Source organism: Phyllopteryx taeniolatus, chromosome 7 (genome assembly GCF_024500385.1).
Source record: "Phyllopteryx taeniolatus isolate TA_2022b chromosome 7, UOR_Ptae_1.2, whole genome shotgun sequence".
Lineage (NCBI taxonomy): Eukaryota > Metazoa > Chordata > Actinopteri > Syngnathiformes > Syngnathidae > Phyllopteryx > Phyllopteryx taeniolatus.
The window spans coordinates 10,854,228-10,880,971 of NC_084508.1; the positions used below are offsets into that span (position 1 = coordinate 10,854,228).

General features: G+C 40.4%; 2 protein-coding genes and 1 pseudogene across 5 annotated transcripts; all 3 read right to left on the reverse strand.

Moving 5' to 3' along the window:
- Window positions 1–1,327: 1,327 nt before the first annotated feature.
- Window positions 1,328–5,666, reverse strand: btf3l4 (basic transcription factor 3-like 4). 2 transcript variants are annotated; one of them, XM_061780306.1, is made up of 6 exons: window positions 5,507–5,666; window positions 5,207–5,291; window positions 4,512–4,625; window positions 4,174–4,375; window positions 3,451–3,510; window positions 1,328–1,620 (listed from the first exon to the last, which is right to left on the reverse strand). In XM_061780306.1, exons 2-6 carry the CDS (start codon window positions 5,258–5,260, stop codon window positions 1,574–1,576), a joined length of 477 nt encoding a protein of 158 aa, XP_061636290.1. In that variant the 5' UTR covers window positions 5,261–5,291; window positions 5,507–5,666; the 3' UTR covers window positions 1,328–1,573. The 2 variants fall into 2 exon arrangements, with proteins under 2 accessions (XP_061636290.1, XP_061636291.1); XM_061780307.1 differs by having other exon boundaries at window positions 5,384–5,621.
- Window positions 5,667–6,316: 650 nt separating this feature from the next.
- On the reverse strand, window positions 6,317–11,027 carry ptgfr (prostaglandin F receptor (FP)). Of its 3 annotated transcripts, XM_061779531.1 has the most exons (4): window positions 10,896–11,027; window positions 9,341–9,419; window positions 8,446–9,254; window positions 6,317–7,663 (listed from the first exon to the last, which is right to left on the reverse strand). In XM_061779531.1, exons 3-4 carry the CDS (start codon window positions 9,238–9,240, stop codon window positions 7,304–7,306), a joined length of 1,155 nt encoding a protein of 384 aa, XP_061635515.1. In that variant the 5' UTR covers window positions 9,241–9,254; window positions 9,341–9,419; window positions 10,896–11,027; the 3' UTR covers window positions 6,317–7,303. The 3 variants fall into 3 exon arrangements, with proteins under 3 accessions (XP_061635515.1, XP_061635516.1, XP_061635517.1); XM_061779532.1 differs by lacking the exon at window positions 10,896–11,027 and having other exon boundaries at window positions 9,341–10,250; XM_061779533.1 differs by lacking the exons at window positions 9,341–9,419; window positions 10,896–11,027 and having other exon boundaries at window positions 8,446–9,323.
- A 2,587-nt stretch (window positions 11,028–13,614) lies between these two features.
- Window positions 13,615–24,341, reverse strand: LOC133481360 (alpha-N-acetylgalactosaminide alpha-2,6-sialyltransferase 5-like; annotated as a pseudogene).
- Window positions 24,342–26,744: the final 2,403 nt, after the last annotated feature.

Genomic DNA, 26,744 nt, shown 5'->3' on the forward strand with positions numbered 1-26,744 from the left:
AGCTCTTCAAAAGGAGGAAACTCAATAGGTGAGTGCACAACTGGCCCCTTGCGTCAAAGAAGCAGTTGTGACGTCACGCGCCTGAACAAGATATTGATGGTTGGAGTTGATATCACACTTAGAGCATATGCATATCAAACTGAGAGCATTTATTTATTTTTTTTGCTTAATCAACTACTTTTGAGCAGTGGTTCTCAAACTGTGGTCCCTGGACACCAGAGGTCCGCTAGCCAAAGTTTGGGAGTCCACAAAATAATTTGCAATAAACGATTTAGGTTATGATCTAGAATTTAAAAAGGGTCTGTTTTTCTTCTGCAACTGTGGCCTTAGACAAGGTGTAAGTTATTATCAACAGTTTGAAATAGGAGTCAGTGTCAGTAAAAAAACAAACTCAGACCCCCCCCCCCCAACAAAAAAAAAAAACACAAAGAAAAGACATTACACTAGTTGGTTATTATTATTTCCACCTTGGAGATTTTTTTTAATGAGTTGTGCAGGGTTTAGGTCACATTAATGATGGAAAAATTATTAAAATAATTTATCTTGGTCCCATTTTTTTAATGACAAAAACCTGACATTTGAACAGGGGTGTGTAGACTTTTGACAACTGTACATATGGAGATAAACATACTAATTACTCCCCTAATTTAGCTTTGGGCGAATTAGAAGTTCTTAATACTTTAAGAACAGTCAGATTTGGTGAGAATAAAAGTTCCTTTGCCAGAACAAAAGGTATAATAGTATAAGAATAAAGTTGTCTTTTTTAAATGCATTTGTTCTTCCCTCATTTAACTTCAATATCAGATATCTTCGCGAAATTCACATTTTTGTAAGATTGCAACTTTTTTGTTGGGGACAAAATACATCTTTTTGGTCTAGGAAAGATTTTTTTTTTTTTTTTTACAATTTTATTCTCATAATGTGCATTTGAGCTGTTGCTACTTATACTAAGGTTGGACATCTCCAACAGGGACCTAAAAAATGAGCCAATGACTGTAGACTTACGCAGAAACATAAGCAAAGTGGATGAATACATGCTGACTTTTTTTTTTTTTTATATAAATCCTGTTTGGACACATTATACAAGTCACAAGAGTGGCTGGCGCAGGGTTAAATTGCATTGTAATCTGTATATTGATGAAGTAATGGCAAATTAGTGCAAAACAAAAATTCCTGCAAATATGTTATGTAACTCCAAACACTTAAGAGTGTGATGCAGGACCTTACTACAAAACGCATTTATGTGGCTGTACCTAATGCTGCAGCCATACTGTTATGAATCCTTTTTGATTCTTCATTTAGTAATGATGATGACGATAGCGGCCTGTAAAAATGTTAATCCCCTTTATTTTACTTCACAAAACAAACAAAACAATTAAGACATTTAAAAACAACTAGAAATGTGGCAACAACTGAAGCTCATATTTCGTTTTAAAAGCCAGTTAGCCAGCTTGGACATCTGTGGAAAGAAAAGTCTCTGTTGTGTGTGTGCGTGTTTGTGTGTGTCCATTCTGATATGTCTGAATACTAGAAGTGAAAGCATCGCAGAGTGTTTCTGGTTTCATCGCAGTCGTCAGGTGGCTTCATTCTTGGATGCTTCGTCAAAGTTCTCCACCAAATCTGCACGGCAACAACAGAAAATCATTTTAGTATCCAACATCTGTAAACAGGACAGTGCTACATTAATTTATGTGATGAACACACCTAATGGTAATTGGGAATAATTAGAGTTTATTTTTCATCTTTTTTTGATCAAAGTCAACTTAGGCCTGATTCTCGGATGTCTCTAAAATATTATCCTGAGCAAATATTCTGTGGTGTGGGGTTTGTGGACAGGTTTTTTTTTTCTCTCCGTGATGGAGAGATTGTTTTGCGTGTGGCGTGCTGTTGGCGATATTGTGTACACCACAAACTATGGGGCATAGTTTCCCATGTGCTGAAGTCAGAAAAGGCACACAGCTCCATGTTTTTCTTGCTGCACAGTCTCCCCTGCTCTCAAGTATGTCACTTACGCACCCCCGTACCAGCTAGGCACTCTAGGTGGAGCAACCCTGAGGAGAGTGTTGAGATGAGCAGGAGTCCGTACCACGGGTTGAGCGCATTAGCTCCACCAGCTCGTTTAGTGACACACTAATGTAAAAAATCAAAACGCGCAATATGCCGGTGTCAGCGTATCACCAGTGCTGAGGCGATCAGTCATGCACACAGTATTGCTTGTGAACGTACCGGTGGACATGTCATCAGCAATCTGGCAATGATTAACTTACGTATCTGCTTCGGAAGTTCATTTTAAGTTAAAGTGTGATATATTTTCCAAATGGATTTGTATCCCATTCGTATGTCTCAGGAAAACTCCACACTCCAGGATTTGCAGTCACCCTCAGACTTCAATGAGTCATGCCTCGTTGCTGGGTGTGCACACATGCGGGGCATACATAGGATAAGTGTGTCAGTTATTATGGGAGAATACGCATATGTTGAAGGTGCACAAGCCAGGTGTGTAAAAAAACAGGCTTACACCAAATGGGAGAATATGGCCCTATATAACAGTAAGAATCAGCGATTAGATGAACACCATAGGAGGAGATAATTATTGGAAATCGGGATGAATTTGAGCATTGTCCAATCAGCAAAGTCCCAATTATTGGATGTCAAAGAAATGTTCCTGTTGTGTGGGGATGTGTTTAGAGCAATGTTTCTTCCCCGATTTGCACAGGGCCGATAACAGTAAATGTTAAACCTGTTCAATATTTACAATGGCCAATCCTTACGTGTGCGGTCAATACCGAGATGGGCCGAACCACGGACTCGAACTGTGACGTGAAATGATAGCCAATCAGGAAGCAACCTGAAAAAGGCACTTTTGCTGAACACAAACAAAGGTGCCAATGATTGTGTTGAGTGTTTGGATAACTACACACAACAAGACCAGTAAGAACATCCAGGTAAATTTTTATCTCACGTCATGTGTAGGTTTTTTCCACATTTTCAAAATTGGTTACTATGTTAAAAATGGCGCCACGGTGGACGACTGGTTAGAGCGTCTGCCTCACAGTTCTGAGGACCGGGGTTCCATCCCCAGCCCCGCCTGTGTGGAGTTTGCATGTTCCCCCCGTGCTTGCGTGGGTTTTCTCTGGGCACTCCGGTTTCCTCCCACATCCCAAAAACATGCATGGTAGGTTAATTGACAACTCTAAATTGCCCGTAAGTGTGACAGTGAGTGCGAATGGTTGGTTGTTTGTATGTGCCCTGCGATTGGCGGGCAACCAGTTCAGGGTGTACCCCGCCTCCTGCCCGATGACAGCTGGGACAGGCTCCAGCACGCCCGCGACCCGAGTGAGGAGAAGCGGCTCAGAAAATGGATGGATGGATGTTAAAAATTGGTATGGTATAGCTGGCTTAGATCCTTTACACACTAGATGCAATCCCCCTCACAAAAAAAAAAAATACCTGGAACATCATCATCCTCTTCCTCAATGTCTTCTACTTTTGGAGCTTTTCTGTCAAGTGCTGAAATGAAAAATAAAACACATTAGTGCTTAAACGAAAGAATCCTACAGCTTCACACTATGAATAAAGAGAATAGAATATATCTATTTTTTTAAAGTATAGACTCTGAAATGTCCTCAATTACAAAGTAATTATATATATATACAATATATACAATACCCGTATTAATAAGTTGCTACAACAGAAAATAAAACTTCTCTGCATGTAAAAGTTTTTTTTTTTTTTTTTTTTTTTTTTTACCTCTAACTTACATAGTGAGACGCAAAAAAAGAAAGGGGGGGGAAAAAAAACATTACATTTATGATGAGCTCACTTGCTTTGGCTAGACTTATATCAAAATGTGTTCTCATAACTCTGCTAGTGTTGTGAACTAACAAAAAAATGCTAAATAAAACTTAAATGTTTTATTTCTTTTAAGGTTAGATGGAGAATTTCTGAATGCCAGAAACTGGTGGTTTTAAGGCTGGCACAAGACAACCCTACTAATCCTCCTTACAGCTGACATCAACCAATTATCCTAAATAAAACCCCAAAAATATATAAAATACTCAACTCAAGTAAAGTACAGATACCTATAAAATCATCTTAAGTACAGTTACAGAGTCTTTGAACTTTTGTTACTTCCCATCACTGAATGCAAGACCATCCGGTAGATGCACCCACCTTGGCGCGGGAACTGCTCGGCCAGCTTGCGCAGGCTGCTCAGGCTGTCTGCTCCCAGCTGGCTGAGGATGCCAGGCAGCATCTCGGTCAGCTGCTTGGTCTCGGCGTGGCCCGTGACGGCAAACGTGTTGGCCGATAGGGAGGCCTGCACCTTGGGGTTGTTGAAGTGGATCACCGTCCCGTCGTCCTTGATCATGTTGACCTCAGAAAGGAACAACAGGCTCAGATTATAATGACAGTTAATACCCATTTCTTCCCCAACTATTTGAAGAAGTAAGGTAATTTCGATGCTGTGATAAAATGGTGGGCTTCTGTATTGCACTATCAGACCTATTTACCTCCTCAATCCCTGCAATGTTGTTGACGGCCAACTTCTTTAAGGAACTCTGGAGCTTTTTGTCGTCCGCTGTGGCGGTTCTGTGTAGAACCTTCTTCTTTCTGCGTGCTGAACCCTAAAACCACAACAAAATGTTTGAATTCTTGAAACTTGACAGTCTAAGGTAAAAAAAAAACACAACTAAAAGTCTTTGGTTGTGACGTAGAACAGGTGTGTAACCCAGTTTTTCAAATATGTAGCACGGAATGTAACAGATACTTTTCTATGTTTCTGGCAAATGTTAAGTAAATTGTTTTGACGTTCTGACGTTACTGTGACCCGCCATGACGGCTCATATTTTCTGTTAAATCTAATGCTAATTTCATGACTTTGCAAACATATATGTATGTACGCACAAAAGTATAAAGATGAATAACGTTATGAAAGTTTGAAACCCAGATTCAACAAAAAGACCTCAAATCTCGCCCCCTATTGACTTTGTATTAAAACGTCAACCATGCATTTTCACCGGTTTTAAAGACTAATAACTTTCTTAATATTTGTCACAGGAAAAATAATACGTATATCACTAGAACAGTCTTTCAAATATCTGTCCGACAATGCTGGTTTGTGTGATTAATATATATATATATATATATATACATGGGATTTTAAACAGTGGGCAAAACAACGACAGTCTTCCGGGTTGACACTTACCTTTCCTCCGATCCGCACTTGGGCCTGAAGTTTGACCAATTTTTCTTGATTCATCTTTTCACCTGCGTCTTTTCACAACACGTAGCTGAGGCCAGACGACAAATGACCACATTATTTGAATGCATGTCCAACTGTTCAAATGAGTATTTAGTTGGTTTTAACACAAACACACAGCACCTGTAAGGGAGCTGTTAGCTCCGCCTTAGCGTAGCTCGACAACAACAACACAAAACATACACAAAAACGTCACATAAGCGATACCACACGTTCTCGAACATTGTAATGTGTTAATTCTCAAACCTTTAAAGTTTCCACGGAGGCGTGCGGGGTTTACGAGAAGATTTAGCTAATGAGGAATACGTGTTTATTAGTCACAAAATTGATGTATTGTGGCTTTGTCCTCTTCCTCGTTGCGACGAACTCGAGGCGTGTGCAAGCGGTGCTGCCATCGTCCGGACGATTCTGGTATCACATCAACAGACGCCCTTAGCCCCAAGACTGCTTGCTACATGCGTACATCCTAATAAATTAGAATATGGTTTTAAAAACACGTTTTTATTTCAGTTGTTCAATTCGGAAGGTTAATCACATATATAGATTCACTACACACGGGGTAAAATATTTCTTTATGTATTTTTTATTATTATTGTAATTCTGATGATTATGTTCTACACCAATGGTTGTCAAACATTTTAAACCAAGTATCACTTCAAAAAACTCCAAGTACCAACATGATAACCAACACTGAAATGCAGTCATTTAGTACACCCGAAAACAAGGCAGGTTTTTAATTCCTAAAAAGTATGTACAAAGTATATATATATATATATATATATATATATATATATATATATATATATATGCTAGCCGCTGTAACATTGCAGTTTGAACATTAACATGGCACCCAAATATAATATTTTAAAAAACTTTACTTAAATAACAGTTCAATTCAAATGTATTACATTTAGTTACATAAATCAATGTGAATAAAATAAACATGAAAAATATAAGCGTTTCTAAATGATTAAATGTAAATATTTTGTTCTTAAAAGTAAAATACAACTGAACTGTAACAGGAGTACAAGTGTACTGTACTGGATTTAAAAAAGTTGAAGTGACTGTAATTATGCACTTTGAGCATTTAATTCAATGGTTATTTTGTGTACCACTAGAGGGAGCCCACGTACCACTCACTGAGAATCACTGATCTCCAGCTAACCAAACCCCTCCCAAATTCACCAGCTGAAGAAATTAGAATATTACGTAAGAAACAATTATTATTTAAACATTTAAATTACATACAAATTGGCCTTCTGAAAAGTATCCACCCATGTGTTCAAGGAATCTGTAGAATATATTGTATGACTTGAATTTGAATTGAACAAGTGAAATAAATGAATTACTTTAGGACAGTGTTTTCCCAACCTTTATTGATCCAAGTGACAGCATTCACATTAAAAAATCTAAATATAAATTTTTTTATTTATGTACAGCACTTTGTTTCAGCTAAAGTTGTTTGTGCTCAATAAGTTTAAATATGTCAACATAAACTGTTCGCCCTCACTAATGTTTTGCCATTTTATAGATGCAATTATTGTATTAGTCATTTAACAGTAAAAAAGTGTTAGGTGTTTTTGCCATCCACACTTTAATGACATATCAGCTGTAATTGTTATGAGTGTCGACTCGACCATCACATATTTTAATATTTATTTTTTTATTGACTACAATCCACTGTATAGCAACACATTTGATCTTGTACAGGTGACTCAATAGTGATGACGATAGCCGCTTAAGCACATTAAGACAACGGATGACATACTATATATATAATAATATATATGATGTATTACAGTAGTGTAATATGAACCTACTAATCCACAGACAGGTCCTGCTTGTCTCTAATTTGCATTCAAAAGGACAACCACACATTTAATAGTGAAAACGAGAAACTACACACGTCACACAACTGTAACAAACATGAATTAGCACAAGTTACTCCATTTAAATCACATACTAACGGACAAATTCTGTTGAATGCTGTTTTCACCTTGACAATAATCCCCCGTCAACCTTCATTGCCTCTCCCCACTTTTTTCAGCCTTTCTTCCACACAGATAGCACCACGTGAAACAATTCGGTCTTAGAGTCGTCAGACAAACTGATGCGAGTGTTTTGCACTACTAAGCCGTCAAAGAGGCACGCTGGTGGGCCGAACTTGGAGTGGCTGGATCCAGAGCTTCGCAGGAAGCTGCGCTTCCAGCGCACAGGCTCCCTGGACTTGGACCTGAAGCATCGTTGCAACATGTGATAGAGTTTCTTCAGAACGGCCTTCCTCAGCAGGATGTAGACCCAAGGGTCCAGGATCTGGTTCCACGTGGCTATGCGCACCAGAAACAGAAGTTTGTCAGATGCTGGGTCATCATCGTCTTTGGAGGTGAGAAGGATGACGCGGGTCTGCACAAAGTAATACATAAAATAAGTCAATAGTGTAGAATAGCTAGTATATGACCCCCGCGGCCTCACGTTGACCTGTACCTTGTTACCCCAGAAAAGCACCTTATTCACAATGCAGTGTTACTGTAACACTAAATAATAACGGTTTGAAGTTTTATTTTTTTGTGAGGCTACAGGGTTATGCTTGTGATGAGTGATTGACACCGCCGTGTTAGTCACGCCTTCTAAATGTGTGAATGTGTTTCCACATTTTGTGAAAGTTTTGTTTTGAAGGCTTTTAACAGGATGTGACGCTGATGTTGCCCCAACTTGTCAGAGTGTTGTCGAGTAGACCGGGAGGCTTGTTTATTGCCTTGAGTTGTTTAAAAAAGCTTGCGTTGTGAAATACGCCACACAATACAATTCAAGAAAGAACTCGTAGCAAAGTACGAAAATGTCTCCGCTCTCCGTTCTCCAGTCTTTCATATGCCATCAAGTCTTCAATAAAAGTAAAAGTTGAATTTTCATTTATCCACTTCATTAGTCATTTATAGTTTTCTGTATGTAAAACTATAGTTATTCTCCCCAAAAAATGTTTGTTGTTGTTGTTAATATTTCTGGGTGCCTGAGACAGATAATTTTGATTTCCATTATTTTCTATGGGAAATATTGTTTTGGTTTTCATAAAATTCAGTTTTAGCCACACTTTCTGAACCGATTAATCACGAAAACCGAGGTTCCACTGTATGTGCCCTGGCTCAATAAAGGTTGACAAAACACTGGCCTAGGGTAATTCTGCTTACCAGTAAAGGCCCCCAGCAAACACAGGAAACCAGCATGATGGCCATCAACTGACAGATCATCTCAATGTGGTAAGATGTTCCTCTGCTGTGATGCTTGCGGTGAATAGTGGACAACAGCAGAAAGCAGCTGGTCACGGTATTGCAAATGATAGAGAAGAGCAGGGCCAGCAAGCCCAACAAGGCGAAGAGCAGAGGCAGGAACACATCCAGCCTGTCATCGGGCTCGTCCAAATTGTAAAAGCACCAGCTCCTGGAGCTCTGCAACCTGTAGGACCTCCTAAGCACCACCGGCAGCGCAGCCACCAGGGCGGCCAGGAGCCAGATGACAGACAGCAGCTTATTCGTGTGGCGGAAGGCTAACCCAGTGGAGTGGTAAAAGGGCTTGGTGACCCCGATGCAGCGCTCTATCGCCATGGTGCTCCCCAGGAACAGGGGGCTCAGACCGAAGAAGACCAAGGTCGCGCCAAAGAGGTTGCACACTCTCCCGTGGGGGTCGAACGTTTCCCAATGCTTGCGCAAGCTGTAGACGTAAAGCACCACGGAGCCATTGACCAGGTGGCCCAGCAGGTCCGTGACCACCAGGCTGGTGGCGAACACGGAGAAGGGCGCCTTGGATTTCGGTGGCATGCGTTTGGAGGATTTGAGCAGGATGAAGAAGGCCAGGCTGTTGGACAGGATACCGACGGTCATGGAGACAACCGAAGCGGTCACCGACAAATCCTTCTCCACACAGGTCATGTTTGTGGGCGTGGCCTCCGTCCAGCTGCTCAGATCAGCGCTCTCACTGGTTGACATTGTGGAGATTAAAGCTGGAACATAGCATGCTATTTTGATTAAAACAGCTCCCCCGAAAAATACTAAATATCATAATTGTACAATGATCCAATGAATCCACCTCTTAACTCATTCACTGCCAGCCATTTTCAAAGCAGAGTTCCCCATCTTGCCAGGCGTTTTACAGCATTTTGGCTGATCTATCAAAAATATTGTGTTCTGTTACAATAAACACTGTTTTCTGACCCAAAAATGGAGTAAACAAGCTTTTTGTCAAAATATTTATGTCAAGCAGAACAGTGACTTTGATGAGTAGTTTTTGATTTTGTGACACCTCGGACAATAAAATAAGACTGAAAAAGGGCTTTTGATGGCAAAATAATTTATTTACAGAAATTCAACTGTGAGCAGCGCTGACTATGCTTGGCTCGAGTTGAACATCTGGCTTCTTTACATGGTGTACGCTATTCACTTCCTGAACTGCATCATCTTTTCTTACAATCGTGACACACACTTTCTACGAACTACCATGACACATACTTTCTTATCTATAAGTCAAGTGCCTTAACTTGTCCAAACCGAAACTGTATTGGCATCTCTCCCTCATAATCGACCTGACAAGCCGAGATTCACCCCCTAATCTTTATCTTCAACACAAAACCTGTGCTCGCTGAAAAACACACACATGCCGAATATTTTCTTTGGTGGCTTCAAACGGTTGGATTCCGGTTGACAAATATAAACGTCCACAGCAAGGAATGAGTTAGTACCACCGCTATAAAGTCACAAATATAAAAACCATTGATACTGTGCAAAACTGAAAAATAACAGCATGCAACTGCGCCACGTACATCAGCACCACACCGCCACAATGGATTTGAGATAAAATGTGTAATATGATTAAAGTGTATACTTTCATCTTTAATTCAATGGGTTTCACAAATAGCAATTACCATTTAGGAATTTTCGCCATTTTGTGCAGAGTGCCTCCATTTTCAGGGGTTCCAAAGTACTTGGACCTTTTGGACATGCAAAAGGTTAATTGGCCAGGTGCATTCCTTTCTTAATTCAAGACAAATGGCACAGGAAATCGAGTTGGTATTTGACATCTCTGTGAACGAAACTACCCGTATGAAGACCAGGGAGATCTCAATGCAAGTGGAGGAGCACATCATTAGACTAAAAAACGAATTAAAAACATCTACAAAAGCAATAGTAAAAACAGTAGACGTGACCAAATAGCACATTTAAAAAAAGAAAGATTGATTTTGTGACAGCCTGACTGAAGTGACAAAATGAATTGTGAGGTGTATAGCGCTATACTCAGCTCACATTCAATCTAATGATACAAAACTGATGGGGTGACTATGACTAATGGTCCTAAAAATACTATGAAAGAAACTCAAGACTTTTTGAAAACATAGAAATTGGATATTCTTCATTGGCTAAGTCAGTGACATGATCGAAACCCAATAGAGTATGCTTTTCACTTCAGACACAAATGAGAGCAGCAAACAAGCAAAAAGTGAAGGTGTTGCATTCTGGAACTCAGAATGTGGTGATGTCCACAGACTCCAGTAAGTCTTAGTATTAAAAGAATCGTCCTAAGTCAACTGGCATAGACTCCTGATATTGACAGGCACATTATGGACTTTTTGGATGTTGAAAAATCTTACCTGAGCCTTGTTACCTCATGTCATGAAGCTTCTGCTTTTCTGTGCTGTCAGTAAGCCAGCTTTGCTTCCTTCGATGTTACTTATGAGGCAAAGATGTGCTGTCTCCTCACTCCAGCTGCTGATGGAAAAAAAAAAAAAAAAAAAAACGGCTCAGTGCTCTCCGTCAGACATGCGCGTCCTCCTTCGGCGATGGCTCCTCCAAGCAAAATAATGGAGCGTTACACACACAACCTCACACACGTTTGTGAGTGTGTTTGCGTGTTTGTGGGTGTGTTTGTTTGGTTCACCCAAAAGTCTCATTTGTCTGTGGCCTTTTGTAAAGCTTCCCATCTACTGATGAAACTATTGCATCACAAACAAGTCGAGCAACTTAGGTTGTACTTTATCCACTTCCAGTTCCAATTTGTGATGCAGTGGACACGACCACAACAACCATCAAATTGTAATAAATGAATAAACGAACTACCTATGTGAAGTCAGAACATGTGAGCGCATTAGCTTGTGTACATTTGCAGTTAAATCCAACCTAAACACTACAAAAAGATAAGTTCAGATTTTTGTCACTATCAAGACAATTAACTTAGCTTCTGGGAGAGCAAACCCTAACCGACCCGAGATAAATAAGACGCACCCACACAGGCACAGGAAGAACATGCAAACTCCACACAGGAAGGCCAGATGTTAACCCGGGACTTCAGAACTGTGAGGCGGATGTACTAACCAGTCCACCACCGTGTCGCAATTGATCGATAAAATAATCGATTCTAAAAATATTCGATAGCGACAGCTCGAATTTCCAAAGGCTCATACTGCAGTTTGAACAAATATGACAAAAAAGTGATGTTTTGGAAAATTGAGAACTTCCCTTTTAATTGTTCTGCCTGTCACAATAAATTGCTTTGTAGAAAATAATTAAGTGAAATTGGATAATTTCCCATAGCACAGTGATGATTTCACACGACACACTACAGTATATGCTGCGGGAATCACTGTTTTAATACTTGACTATCCTTCTTTTTGTGTTTTTTTTTCTTGGACCATGGCAATGCAACCTGTTTCTCTTTCTTTCTTAAAACTCCTAATAGCCCCAAAATCCCCTCCTGGGTTTGACATCACAGCTTCCAAGTGTGCTGTCACAGACGCCAACGTGGACCACATGATCCACATGCACAACATCCCAAATCACATCCTTTTGGCGGATGCCTTAATAGGCAAGGCCGGGCCCGGGGATAGTGGGGGTGTGGCGGGTGTTCAGCTGGAGTCGTAGTAGAAAATAACCCATAATGTTGGCTTCGCGGTACTATCCTGCACCTAATCACAAAAAGCACTCCAACACCAAAAGTCACAGGTATCAAACGTACTCTTCCTCTGTTCGTACTCGTCGTCATCATTTTCTCGCCATCACACAGCTCCAAGTGGCCCTAAACGGTCCCCAACCCGCCATTTTACAGATTATTAACGGTGCCACAAGGAAGAAGGCCTTCAGTGAACCATGTTTCTCCTCTTCGTTGTCCTTTACGGTGGTGTTTTTAATTTTAAGTATAACCCTGCATATTAGCGGTTCGCTATTCACAAATTCACCTAACCTGTCATTTTCATCTGTTGAACATATACTCAGTAACTTGCTGAATAATTGACCTACAGACCCTTTCCCAAAAATGTGAATATCATGGAAAAGTTTATTTATTTCCATAATTCCATTCAAAAGTTAAATTTGAATAAGGTTATAGATTCAGGGCCCACAATTTAAACAATTTCAAATATTTATGTGTTTGTTTTTACATAATTTGGGCTTCCAACTCATAAAACCCACAAAATCAGGAATTCAAATAATTAGAATACTGTGAACAAATCAGCCCACATTTTGCAGGCCGTCAATGATTTAAAATTAGTCTCACACACTAATCATCTAGTAAACTCAAAGCACATGCACAGGTTTCCCCAGGTGTCATTAAATTGCTTCATTGTCTCAGTTGGGGTCAATATGGGGAAGACTGCAGAGTTGACAGTTGAGGTCCAGTCTGAACTATCCACAGTCAGTCATGATTTGGGGTGCAATGTCCAGTGCAGGTGTTGGTAAACTCTGCTTTCTTAAATCCAAGGTCACCACAACAGTCTACCAGAATGTTTTACAGGACTTGATGATCTGTACGGAGATGCAAATTTCATCTTCCAGCGGGACCTTCCCCCTGCCCATACCGCCAGAAGCATCAAAACCTGGTTTGATACCCATGCCATCACAGTGCTTGACTGGCTAGCCAACTCGCCAGATCTAAACCCCATTGAGAATCTATGGGGTATTATCAAGAGAAAAATGAAAATTGTTTAAATTGTGCTCCCTGAATCTATAATCTATGAAAATGTAACTTTTTTAATGGAATTATGGAAATAAATAAACTTTTCCATGATATTAATTTTTTTTGGAAAAGATGCACTTTTTGTGCTCTTTCTGAGACACCCTAAGATGGCACAAGATGGCACAAAAGCCCTGGCTAATTGGAAAGTAGTGACGTGATGCAAGATACGGGCGCTGTATGGTGATAGTGAACTCAACTCACTTCACTTCACTTCAAACAGCAGTTTGACAGATATTGAACAATTCTTCAAAAGGTGGTGCAAGGCTCATTTGCACCAGCTTGACGTGAAGCCTTTTCGAAAAACAAGTCAAGCTTTCTGCTTACACCTGAAGGGCCCAGTCATCTATATGCGGGGCACACAGGCCAACTCAGCATGGCAGCCTAGCGCCGCATGCGCCATCTTGGTTCAGAGCACCTGACATCATTAAGATTCCGCACTAGGCGCTGGCTCCTGTGGTCAAATTCGTAAGTAACACATGTGAACAGGCAGCACTCAAAAGTGTTTTTTGACGGTGTATAAATATGTAATTTAATTCAATTCAATTTGGTTACATTCCTATTAAACAGTCCATGAATTTTTCGGTTGAAACCTTTAAAAAATGAAGTAATTTTTAAGGCATTTAAGGGTGCACGTGGTAGTTAGTATGTGCAATTTGCATTATCATTATGAGGGGGTCCCTGAATCCAAAATTTTGACAATCCCTGCACTTGACACAAGGCATTTATGTTGTAACATCGAATTGTCAAAACAAACAAGAGCAGACATTAAACATGTCATAAAAAGAAAAATGAAGGTGTGGTTGATTAACATCAATCCACTTCTGTTCTTCGGGGTGCATTAAAAGATGCAAAGTACCAACTCCCTCCTGTTATTAAAACTGACACACATCCAGAAAGAGACACGAGGATGACATCTAAGTAGTGTCTATAATTCTGTTTAAAAAGCACATCTCTAATAATTCAACCAAAGTGGAGTCATCAATCACAGTGCGCGTTGAATCATTCTCTTGAATGATTTTGTTGAACTTGGTGGTAATCTCGCCAAACCGTCTCATTCCAGACTGCCTCAACCGCCCCAGAATGAGCCTGTTGGTCTGGGAGGGAATCGTGTGAGTCAAAGACAATCCACAGTCCACACACATTCCCTCGCACTCCAAGAGGATCTCAAGATCCAGTCCGAATGGCGCTGGAGACATTTACTCCACCCGCTGTGGGCTTCAAGCCCGGCTGCTAAAAGTGGATGTCGTGGCTACGAGCCCAGTTGGCAAACGCCATCTTTTCCATGATGAAGTGGTGGCCATTCTCCCGACTTCTCTCGTGGGACAGGTACATGGAGCACTCGGTGGAGCCGGAGGGCTCGTAGTAGTGATATGGCACTAAGGAACTGGAGCGGGATCTACAATACAGAGTTATGATATGGGAGGAGTTTAGTAGCAATTGTATACAATAATTTGCTTGAACAAATACAGTGGTGCCTTGACTTCCGTGAGCATGCTTGTAACTCAAAGCACTCTTATCTCAAATCATCTCTCCCTGTTGAAATGAATGGAAATGCCAATAATCTGTTCCAGCATCCAACAAAAACACCAACAAAAAAATTCTGTAACATACAAAATTGTACTTTATAAAACCATACATAATAATTAGATAGAATGTAAAGAGATGAACAATTTGTGCATCATGATAATTCGATGGGCATTGAGCTGCTCTTTCTTGTGTGTGTACCTTGGCCACTAAGGGGCACTATAATAGAATCATGTATATTTAATGATGAAAAACATGAAAACAGAATATATGCCTGTGAGTATTAAATGCTCTGGTTGTGTGCGTTGCTACCGCTACATCAATGCAAGTTTCAGTGACCCATCTTATCTCAAATTTGTGCTTGCAAATCAACACACACACAAAAAAATCAGCCGAGCAACGGTTCATACCTTGGGTCACTCCTAAATTGAGATACCACTGTACATCAATCTCCCACATATTCACATAGCAGTCTCGCACATATTTGCGAATGACTATTACCAAATTAACCTATTCAAATTGTTTGCTATGGAGGCCATCCCCAGCTATTCACTGAAAAACTCTATTTACAGTTTTATTGCTCGATTAGAAACACCGTACGATGCCACAAGATCCTGCCAAAACCCTGTCTGAATAGAAATGTTATATTTTTAACTAGGCTTTACACGATCAGGACTTTTGGGGCCGATCACCAATCAGCGAGTTGAAACAAACAATAACCGATCACAAGATGGAGGAATGTGTCTATTTAAATGACCTGTTCATTTACTGTATATACTTGTGTACTTAATTGCTCAAAAAATTATATTTACAATAAATAATGTATCTTTGTTCATCTATTTATGCCAGTGAGGCATAGTGACAGACAGAACAAATGATAAATGGCCTTCTATTAGATCGCAGGAAGTACATACAGTAATTAATGCATCCACTTTTTGTGACATTTTTGTTTGTTGGTGTTGCGTGAGATTTTTCAATTATAAAATATGTTCCTTGGCTCCATAAAGGTTGGTAATCACTGCTCTATAGTCAGATCGTGTATTCTAATCAGTAAGGTCAAACCAACATTACATGACAGAAATAATGGGTTCTAACTTACTGTAATTAAATTACTTTATTTTTAATTAAATTACTTCACCCACACCGAAGCTTTAGAGCATGATTCGACAGAACGGCGGCATGTTTACGTCCAACCGTTCGTGATACCAGTAGCTTGCTAGGCTACATAACGTTTTGTTGCCTGCTTGCGTATTAAAAGTACGTGAACATACCTCAAGCAAGTCTTAAACAAACGTCCTCTCCTGTCCTGAGCACCGGTGACCACCAACACACGTTTTTCCCCATTTTGTCCTTATAATACAAAGTCGACGCGCTCCACTCTTGTTGTCGTCGCCACGGTAACGAGTGTATCCGGTCGCATTTGAGTTGACAAGATAAAGCCCAATGATCGTAAAAAATGGGATGCAGTGGATTTTTTTACAGTAGTCTGACAGTACAATCGTGAAAGAGCAAATTTGTCTTGTAGTCTGATCCGGGCAATACGTGTTGTCTGTCTCAGACATGTTGTCTGTTCCACACCGCCGACATGTATTTTTGATTTTTTTTAACTCACTTTATTGGCCGTCACATATTTTCAATACTACGTCAAAAGATGCACGACAAGGCTAAAAATAAACTAGCTTTTGGATTCAAATATACTGCGCACGATGGCGACGCGGAGTAAATGTCTTTTGCGGATCGGCGAATTATGACATTAAAGCCGATCAGCATAAAATGCAAAATATCGTCCGATACCGATCAGCCCGATAAAATCGGTGTAAAGTCTATTTTTAACCAATTGATCCTAATTGTCAGACCCCACATGGGTCTGTTAATTTTACAATTTAGTGACCAATCTAAAGTGTTGAAAATGGCTTTCTTTCTTTCATAATGCAATGTTAATGGCTCACCAAACATGCAGTTTTTTTGGGCGGGGCTTTGCTGAAAAGTGGTGGCTTTGGAGATGTCAGGATTCCGCCCGACGGCAGCAATATGCATCATAGACAGTTACACACACAAACGCTTATTACTTCCAGCAAGTCCCTATAAAACACCACTGGGTGGCAGTATCTGTCTGCAAACAACTTCCTGTTGCCTCTCATTTGCGCCCCTGTCAGGCATCCTCAAAAGGGAGAGTAGTTTTACTTTATTTCACATCGGTTAACTTTAGCTTGCCATGTACTTACTTGTACGACAGTTGGGACTGTTCAGGTGTTACTTATAACACTACCTGCACAGTTACTGCATGTTTTTTTCAGCATATTAACATTGGGACAAATTAGTGTTCTACAGTTAGGGTTGTCTTTTGACTTTGTCCCCGAGGGGGCGCAAACGCTCGAACGCCGCTGCCGGTTGAGGACGTTATTAAAGATGAACGAGGTGGAGGGAGCGCCATAAAAAAAGAATCAGAGTGGGGCTGTTACAGAACAAACCATCTGCTCCTCTTCGTGCACTATTTGTCCGTGTCACCCAAACAGGAGGTGGCACAGTCAAACATGGATTTTTTTAAAATGTGGATTTTTTTTTTAAATTTAGCACTGTAAATGGAGGGTAAAGTAGTGTTTGGGTGGGATGTGAGTATATGGGATTTCCTTTTGTATATTTTATACATTATTTAGTGCAAGGATTATCAAACCTTTTAGGTGCAGGGGGTAGACATTTTTTTCAAAGGAATCCTAATGTCAATCAAACACAACTATGTGTAACCCCCCTAAGAGGCATAGAAATTAAAAAAGCTGCCTTTTTTTTAGCGATTCCGATAACCAATTGAAATCTTTTACAGTAAAGAGTAAACAGTAATGTTTTGAGAATAATATTGTATATTTTTCCCCTCAAAAAAGTTTTAATCTTTACAGGAACAAAGATATATTTTACCTGGATAAAAAGTACTAATGGTATGAGAATAAAGTTGTATTTTTCATTCTCTAAAAAAATAGGACTACATTCTAGAAATCATGCGTTTTGTTCTTTAAAAATAGGACTTAATTTCTGTAATTCGACTTTTGTTCTAAAAAAACCCAACTTCTATGGCATCCTCTGTGATGACAAAAGATTTGAAATACTGAGAATCTACCTGCAATGGTCAAGTGGCACCATGGCGTAAACTTTGATCCTGTCGCACAGCTCCAGGGCCAGGACCATCATGAACCAACCAGTACTCAGCCAGGTGTTTGAACTTAGACTGAACATAGAAAGTAGGGTTATATTTTTGTTAAATTTGAAGACGAGCAATGTTCCCTGGCTGCCGTTGAGCATCTCCCATTGCCTCCGGAGCACCTGCTGCAGGCTGGAATGAGCTACCACACGTAGATTGGTGCGCCGGCCCACATCCCGCTCGTAGCCCACGCTGGGGGTGTTGTTCATACGGATGATGCACTCGGAGCAGGTCGATTTTTTGGCCCCTTTCCCTGCCAGTGAGTTGGCCCGAGCTGGTGACGTAGGCGCACTTCCTGCAGTGCATGCTCAGCGTCTGCAGGCCAAATATAATTACATGCAGTGGATATAAAAAGTTTACACACCCCTGTTCAAATGCCAGGTTTTGGTGATATAAACAAAATGAGACCAATATAAATTTGGACAACTTTTTCTACCATTAATGTGGCCTATAACTTGTACAACTCAATTGGAAAAAAAAATCATCTTTTCGTGAGGGGAAGTAAAAGACAAAAAAACTAAGATAATGTGGTGCACACCCTCTTATTACTGGAGCTGTAGCTGTGTTCAGAATGACCAATCCCATTCAAACTCATGTTATATAGGAGTCAGTACACAGCTGCCACCATTTAAAGTGACGCTGATTAACACCAAATAAATTCAAGTTGTTTTAGTAGGCTTTTCCTGACATTTTTTTGCTTGACGGGTTTGTGCTCTGAAATATATTTCAGAATGTTCATAATTCTCTCCATCAGACCATAACAAAGTCTCCCAAACACATGTGGGAAAAATGCATTATGATCAGAAGAAACCAGAGTTGAACTTTTCGGCCACAATTCCAAAAAGGTATGTTTGGCGCAAACACAACACTGCTCATGACCCTAAGAACACCATGCCTACAGTGAAGTACGGTGGTGGCAGGGTCACGCTTTGGTTTGTTTTTCTTCAGCTGGAGCTGGTACCTTAGACAAAGTGGAGGTAATTATGATTAGTTCAAAACAGCAGGCAGTGTTAGGACAAAAACCATCAGACTTATGCTAGAAATTAAAAAACAGTTAAGAAAGCCTACTATAACATCTGAAGAGTATTTAGGGGTTAAATCAGTCAGTTGTGTGCTGACTCCTATTATCATGAGTTTAAATGTGATCAGTTAATTCTGAACACAGCCACATCCGCAGGTATAAAAGGGTGTGCACACTTGTGCAACCACATTATCTCAGTTGTTCCCGTCCCCTCTTCAAAATATTTTTTAAAATCATTTGTGCATGTTATAGGTCACATTAATGTTGAAAAAAGTCTTGAAGTGATTTAATTTATTTTATTTATTGGTCTCAAAACCTGGCATTGGAATATATATATATATATATATATATATATATATACATAGTATAGTGTCTTTTAGATCCACTGTATATTTACTGTACTGTATATATTTTGCTGCATGACTTTGTGTACTGAAACCTAGTAAATTCTCATTATGTCCACCAGAATTTGCTTGAATGGAAAAGTAGAGAAGCGAATGGGCCGAACAAGACTTTTTCACTGGAATGATTCCCAGCCTTAAGAAGGTTTAGATTGGCAGTCAGAACTGTGACCTTCATACCCCGTGTTCTCAGGTGAGATGGTGTGTTTACACTAGTGGCACCACAGGCTGTACTGCTTGCATTTTGTAAAACGTACAACTCTAGACTGAAGATGGGAAAACCTTTTGAGGTAAAAAAAACAACAACAAACAAACTAAACAAACAACAACAAAATAAAGGAGTACCCATGGAAAAACCCACGTAAGCACAGGAAGAACATCTAGAGGAACCTCCAAACTGTAAGTAGGCATGCTAACCACGCAGAGTTAAAATTTAAACTAATTTAGATAATAAATGACTACATATATATATATATATATATATATATATTGTTTTTTTAATTTATATTCCCAATATGATATTTTAATGAATAAAACAATTCATTTTTATCCATCCATTCATCCATTTTCTGATCCGCTTCTCCTCACTCGGGTCGCGGGCGTGCTGGAGCCTATCCCAGCTATCATCGGGCAGGAGGCGGGGTACACCCTGAACTGGTTGCCAGCCAATCGCAGGGCACATACAAACAAACAACCATTTGCACTCACAGTCACACCTACGGGTAATTTAGAGTCTCCAATTAATGCATGTTTTTGGGATGTGGGAGGAAACCGGAGTGCCCGGAGAAAACCCACGCAGGCACGGGGAGAACATGCAAACTCCACACAGGCGGGGCCGGGGATCGAACCCCGCACCTCAGAACTGTGAGGCTGACGCTCTAACCAGTCGGCCACCGTGCCGCCATATTTTTATTTTTAATGTAACTATAATTACTGAACCAATTGTTTGACAGAAAAACAAAATCATGTATTTTACACATGGTTTATTTTGCAATTGTTTTTATTGTAAATTAATCCATCCATCCTCTGAGCCGCTTCTCCTCACTAGGGTCGCGGGCGTGCTGGAGCCTATCCCAGCTGTCATCGGGCAGGAGGCGGGGTACACCCTGAACTGGTTGCCAGCCAATCGCAGGGCACATAGAAACTAACAACCATTCGCACTCACAGTCATGCCTACGGGCAATTTAGAGTCTCCAATTAATGCATGTTTTTGGGATGTGGGAGGAAACCGGAGTGCCCGGAGAAAACCCACGCAGGCACGGGGAGAACATGCAAACTCCACACAGGCGGGGGCGGGGATTGAACCCCGCACCTCAGAACTGTGAGGCTGACGCTCTAACCAGTCGGCCACCGTGCCGCCTGTAAATTAATTAAACTTATTAAAAAAGATAGATAAATTAATTTAAAACATAATGCTTCAATAAATAAATTTTAATCCCCCATTTTTTTGGAAAGAAAGAGCTATATTAATGCAACAAATATTATTGAACACATGATAATGGCATACTCAATGGGCCGGATTTAAGAACTGTACGTGGGCCGCGGGCCGTACTTTGCCCACCCCTGATATAGAACAAGGTCAAGGCAGCTTTTGCAATCAGCAACAGCAGTAGTGCAATGCTAACAACCCGTGATTACGCAGGGGGCTCTGTGCAGTATGAGCGTGCACTACTTCTATCCATGCGGCAGCAGTCCACCTCAGATGCCCCTGATGAAAAACAAAGCAAAACTGCACGTGCCACGACAAACATCTGCCGCCGTTTGTCACCGGGGAGCTGGGTGGAGGCTCCTCGTCATGGAAGGGGGTGTGTAGGAAGCAGTCAGGAAGCACAATGTCATGATGGATTTGGAATAACTGATTTCACAGTTTTATAAGCAGGTAATAAAGGTTGTGTGTGTGTGTACACGTGTGTGTGTGTGTGTGTGTGTGTAAATGAATGGTCAATGCATTATATCACAGAGGGAACTCAGCACTAATCCCTTGAGTAGAAGTTTACATTGCGCTTGGTGTTTTTTGTCTCTAAATCTTTCATGGCGAAGACATGAATTATGCACCGAGAGAGTATAAACTACTGAGAGTTTCCACAGATTCCACACTGTGCTCAGCGTTGAAGTTAAGTGGGCTCATCTGTCATTTTCTCGGTGCTGCTGTACAACTAAATTGATTGAAACGTATTGTCAGTCCCGAGCCGTTCCTTCGCAACTTAAGATGCTACATGCAATGTAGCCACATTGTAAGGTCGTAGTCACTGAAGAAGTAAATGAGCAAATAGTGTTTTCATTTGCCACATTCCAAAAAGGTTAGTTAGGTTCATTGACTAATCTAAATTGGTGTAAATGTTGAGTGTGAATGGTATGATATTAAAAAGAGACCAAGATCATCCATCCATCCATCCATTTTCTTAGCTGCCTATCCTCACAAGGGTCACGGGAGTGCTGGAGGCTATCCCACTATAATAATCGGGCAGGAGGCGGGGTACACCTTGAACTGGTTGCCAGCCAATCGCAGGGCACATACAAACAAACCATTCGCACTCACATTTACACCTACGGTCAATTTAGAGTTGTCAATTAACCTACCATGCATGTTTTTGGGATGTGGGAGGAAACCGGAGTGCCCGGAGAAAAACCCACACAGGCACAGGGAGAACATGCAAACTCCACACAGGCGGTGCCGGGGATTTTAACCCCGGTCCTCAGAACTGTGAGGCAAACGCTCTAACCAGTCATCCACCGTGCCACATAGACCAAGATCAATAATTTCTAAAAAATAAAACAAAATAAAAAATCCACTCAGTGTGACCTATAACCTTTAAAAACCTTAAACCTTTTTGAGAGGGTAAGTGAAAATAACAATGTGGTTACACGAAGGTGGAACCCCTTATACAGTAACTGGAATCTGCCTGTGTCTTCAGAACTAAGTTAACCACTCACATTCAAACTCATGTTAAATGTCAGCACACACATTGGACCTTTTACAGTGCCTATATAACCCCTAATAAATTTCAGATGTTCTAGGAGGCTTTTCCTTTTTTCCTGCAAGCCGACATCACACGGTCCACCAGGCCCCACGCCTCTTAAAGGCACACACGTAACACAGACACTACGGTACGTGCAGTATTTTCTACATTTTAACAAGTGTTTTTTAAATATGTTTTAGATTTGTTTGTTTGCATTAGGGAGGATAAAAGTTTTTTATATGGGCTCTCTACATTGCAGATTTTCACCTATTGCAGGTGGGTCTGCAACATATCCACCACGTAAAACAGTCCGCAATAGGTGCATGTTATTTACCTTACGGTTGTCCAAGACATCTATGTAGGCCCCATCTGTGGTCTCTTTCCAACGGCTGACGCAGGACCTTCTTTGTGTCGGGAGCCTGAAGATTATGGTGATAACACCTAGGATGATGTGCCGGCACCAGACTTCCAGTTATACACTATAATCAAACTGGTAACCATGGTGACAACGATGATGCCACAAAACCTTTGGCACTGGAGCAGAGACAAGTCATCGCACACCAAGACTAAAACTGAGGTAATTAACACACAATCAAGACAAGCAGCTGTCTATGTGCATTTAAAATATAAGGATTTCCGGTTTCCGTACCACGTGCTGGCACCTATCCCTGCTGACTCTGGGCGAGAGGCGGGGTGCACCCTGAACTGGTCGCCAGCCAATCGCAGTAATATGAATAGTGTAAGATGGAATGATACCTCACTTCAGAGCATCGCTTTCATCATTTATAATAACCACGCGCACCCTCATTTCCTCCCCCGTCGTTTGGAGCCTTCATCCTACCTCGGCCAAAGCTTGCACGTAGCGTCGGGACTCCTTGGCATACATGAGTGGGACCTCGGTGTGCAGTTTGAAGAAAAGCGACGTGCGGGTGATGCTTACCCTTCTCCTCTTGCAGGCATACGCGTCCTCTGCTCTCCTCCCCATGATCCTAAACACCTCCGGGTCTCGAGTGCGGCAAATCCTAGAGCAGTGTTTCCCAACTTTTATTGAGCCAAGGCATCTGTATTTTAAGATTAGAAAAATCTCGCATTTGTTTTTATGAACGTACTTCGAAATGTGTCTTTAGTGAAAATGGTCCGTGGCACAAAAGAGGTTGGGGATTATTGTACTGTGCTGGAAAAACTATATATATCAGTGACGTCATCAATTAATCAACTTTCATCCCATGACATTGGACTACAAGAAATCTTTAGTCCTTCAACCCCTAGTGGGGAATTTTCACAAACGCTTTGACAAAAAGCAAACAAATGATAATAACTTAAATTACTCATATTTTAATACTAATCCTGTCCTATAGTCTAATCTCAAGTATTGTATCACACAAATAAAAACATTGCTATTTGTTCATAGTGGGAGTCTGCTTTTAAGCGGAATAAAAAGTCTGAATAGTAATACCATATACTAACCCAATGTAATAATAATACCATGAACGAACCCAATGAAAGCTTGTTTGTCAGCATTCATACAGTAATGAGAATTTTTGTTTGTTTGCTTTTTTCCCTGCAGACAGCCGCAAACACAATGGCTGGCAGCTCTTTCATGCACAAATGAATCCCCACGATGCAAATAAATAGGACTGCATAGTTGTCTTATCACTTCGCTTTGATTGCACCAGTCAAACATTTTCAGAGGGGCCAATTAAGATGTATACAGGATGGGATGTCTTTTGAGATTACAAACCTGCATTATCGCCATGCAAATTGAAGAGTCAGTAGCTAGCTCTTCATTACCTGTGCACTGGAAGATAATTGACAAGAAAGAACAGCGAGTAGTGGCTAACATATTCTCATTTGTCACAGCAACCTGAGCAGGCAATGCTTCTCAACAGGGAAAAGACTTGCCGGAAGCGGTCATGTATTTGGGAGATGCTACATGGGGAAGCTGGAAATTAGTCTTTCTATAGACATGTCATGTCATCGAGCATATTTTCCAAAGCCGAACACAAACCGTTTCATGACGCTGCATAGCTTCCACGTTGTTTTAATTTAAGATACATTCCACTATATTTTTGTCATATACCTGCATATAGCCTAGTTGCATAAGTGACTAAATTGGTGGTGTCAAACATGCGGCCAGTGGGCCAAAACCGGCCTGCTGGGGTGTACAATCCGGCCGGTGAGATGAATTTGAAAGTTAAAAAATACAAAAGACATTGTGGTGGTGGGGACTAAGGATAATTTTGAGAATTATTATGCTCTTGTAAAAAAATTCAATTGCAATAATTCCTTGGTCTTCAAAAGTTGATTCAATTTTAAAGTGCAATACTATATTTTACAGTTCTAAATACATGTGACTTAAAGATTTGTGCCTTAAAATACAATCACTGTGATCAGTTGTTATGCACACATTGTAGATGACAAACTGTGAAGCAAAATATTCTCGAATTAAAAAAAATCTTTAAATATAAAGATTTTCCTTATGTATTTGATTTGTTTTACATTCAAACAAAGGGAAAATCTATTAGTATTATATCAGATATGGTAAGGTTTTAGGGGTTCTGCCCCTTTGACATCAAATTAGGCTTTATGTGGCTTCTGAACTACAATAAATTTGATGCCCTTTGGCCTTAATCATTCAATCTGTAATGGTAATCTGCAAAGTTTGAAACAAGGCAACTGTACTCTTCTTGTATAACGAATTTGTTGCGTTTTGCTTATTTTCCCAAAACGTTCAAAACTTACTTAGGCAATTATGCTATTTGGGAAATTATATTTTACATTGTAACAATTAAACATATCCCTAACTGTCATAAAGGTATAAAGAGATGTTAAACACAATGTGGCTGTTGAGCATAAAGGTTTGCCCACCCCTGCTTTATTAGATGCTCACCAATTCGATGTCTCATCAATTTTGCTGAGGTCACTATGGTTTAGCAACATAAAGGGCCAATATATTAGAAAACAGCTGCTGCAATGCAGTTCTACACCAAACAAAAATACAATCCAATTGTTTTCTTGTCAAATGTGGCCAGTGAGTGTATGTTTGCAGTCCAACAAAATATGGAACACTTATGACTCTCTATGCAAGCAATACTTCGCAGTAAAAAAAAAATCATTATCCAAGCCTTCCAAAACAGAATAAGCCCTTCAAGTCGGGTTGTTTGTTTGTCACCGCAATCAATACAATTTTAAACTCATTCCACCCAAAAAATAAAGGTGATATGGCCAAAACTGAGATAGTATCTCCGGGCGGCGACTTTCAAGGCGGTTACTGATGAAAACAAATGGCATCTAACGAATTATTGGGTTACAAGTTCAAGCCCAAAGGGAAAATGAGCACAGTCCTTTACAAGGAAATGTCATCAGTACAGAACCAGGTGGCCAAATGCAAAGTACTCAGGAGCATAAATCAAAGAAAAAGTTAAAAAGTTGTGTTAGGTGGTAAATTTCATACCATTGGAAAGCTGTCACAATTCTCTTTGCACATGATCTGACAACCCTATTATCAAACATGACATTTTTGGCAATCAACCTCTTAGTTTTCACCTTCACATCTACTGCAATGAACTGAAATGGATATTGAGAAAAAAATATTGTACAGCAGAGGCACTAGCGGGATGATCCATCTGCTTGTGCTATCTATTTATAGCATCAAAGCCCAACTTCACTGCACGTTGGTGAGAGAACGTTCCACAAGATACACTCGCAAAGATGAGGGGAAAAAATGTCATTTGTACCCTCTATTTCTTTGTTGTCCTCCGTGATGGACATTGTAAAGAAATTGCTGCACGATTTGGTATGGTGTCCTAAAAAGTTGACAACCTCTTTTAAGGGGTTCTGCAAGGTGGCAATTTGAGCTGCATGTTTGCAAATAATCACAGACCTCTTGTGTGCCGTGGAATAATTGCCCACTCACCTTCCGCTTTGATAGTGTAAGGTGAAAACAATTTTCAAAATGCCACTTGAGCCTGACTTTTTTTCCCTCTTTACTGGTTCTCCCTCACTTACCAAAGCTGCACATTCAGAAATTCAAATCAATTAAGGGTGACAAACTAATTTCATTCAGCGCACTAAATTGTTCCTGCGGCTCTGTCTCAAGCCAAATTAGACGTGATTAGCGACTAGTCGACATCAAACTCTCTAAATGTCACTGCTAAGGTCAACTAGTAAACTAGTTTGTACAACCCCTACCAAGTACCAAATGCAAGGCCTGCCACTGATGCCAACATACTTATAAAGATGTAACCACTAGTAGTCCAACCCCCCCTCCTACTTAATGACTGGGAGAGAGTCAGACAGACATGACTTTTTAGCCGACAAGAGTTTAAAGCAAATCAATTATACCCCTTTCCAGTTCAATATGTTTAAGGGTTGACATATAGCCGACATTATC

What these genes read in the sequence shown, in the direction of transcription:
- btf3l4 (XM_061780306.1), bottom strand. Translation starts at nt 5,260, where the DNA reads ATGAATCAAGAAAAATTGGTCAAACTTCAGGCCCAAGTGCGGATCGGA. An exon ending in AAGTGCGGATCGGAGGAAAG is followed by an intron (nt 4,626 to 5,206) that starts GTAAGTGTCAAC and finishes TTGTGGTTTTAG; the next exon opens with GGTTCAGCACGCAGAAAGAA. An exon ending in ACATTGCAGGGATTGAGGAG is followed by an intron (nt 4,376 to 4,511) that starts GTAAATAGGTCT and finishes TTCCTTTCTGAG; the next exon opens with GTCAACATGATCAAGGACGA.
- ptgfr (XM_061779531.1), bottom strand. Translation starts at nt 9,240, where the DNA reads ATGTCAACCAGTGAGAGCGCTGATCTGAGCAGCTGGACGGAGGCCACG. An exon ending in TTTGCTGGGGGCCTTTACTG is followed by an intron (nt 7,664 to 8,445) that starts GTAAGCAGAATT and finishes TACTTTGTGCAG; the next exon opens with ACCCGCGTCATCCTTCTCAC.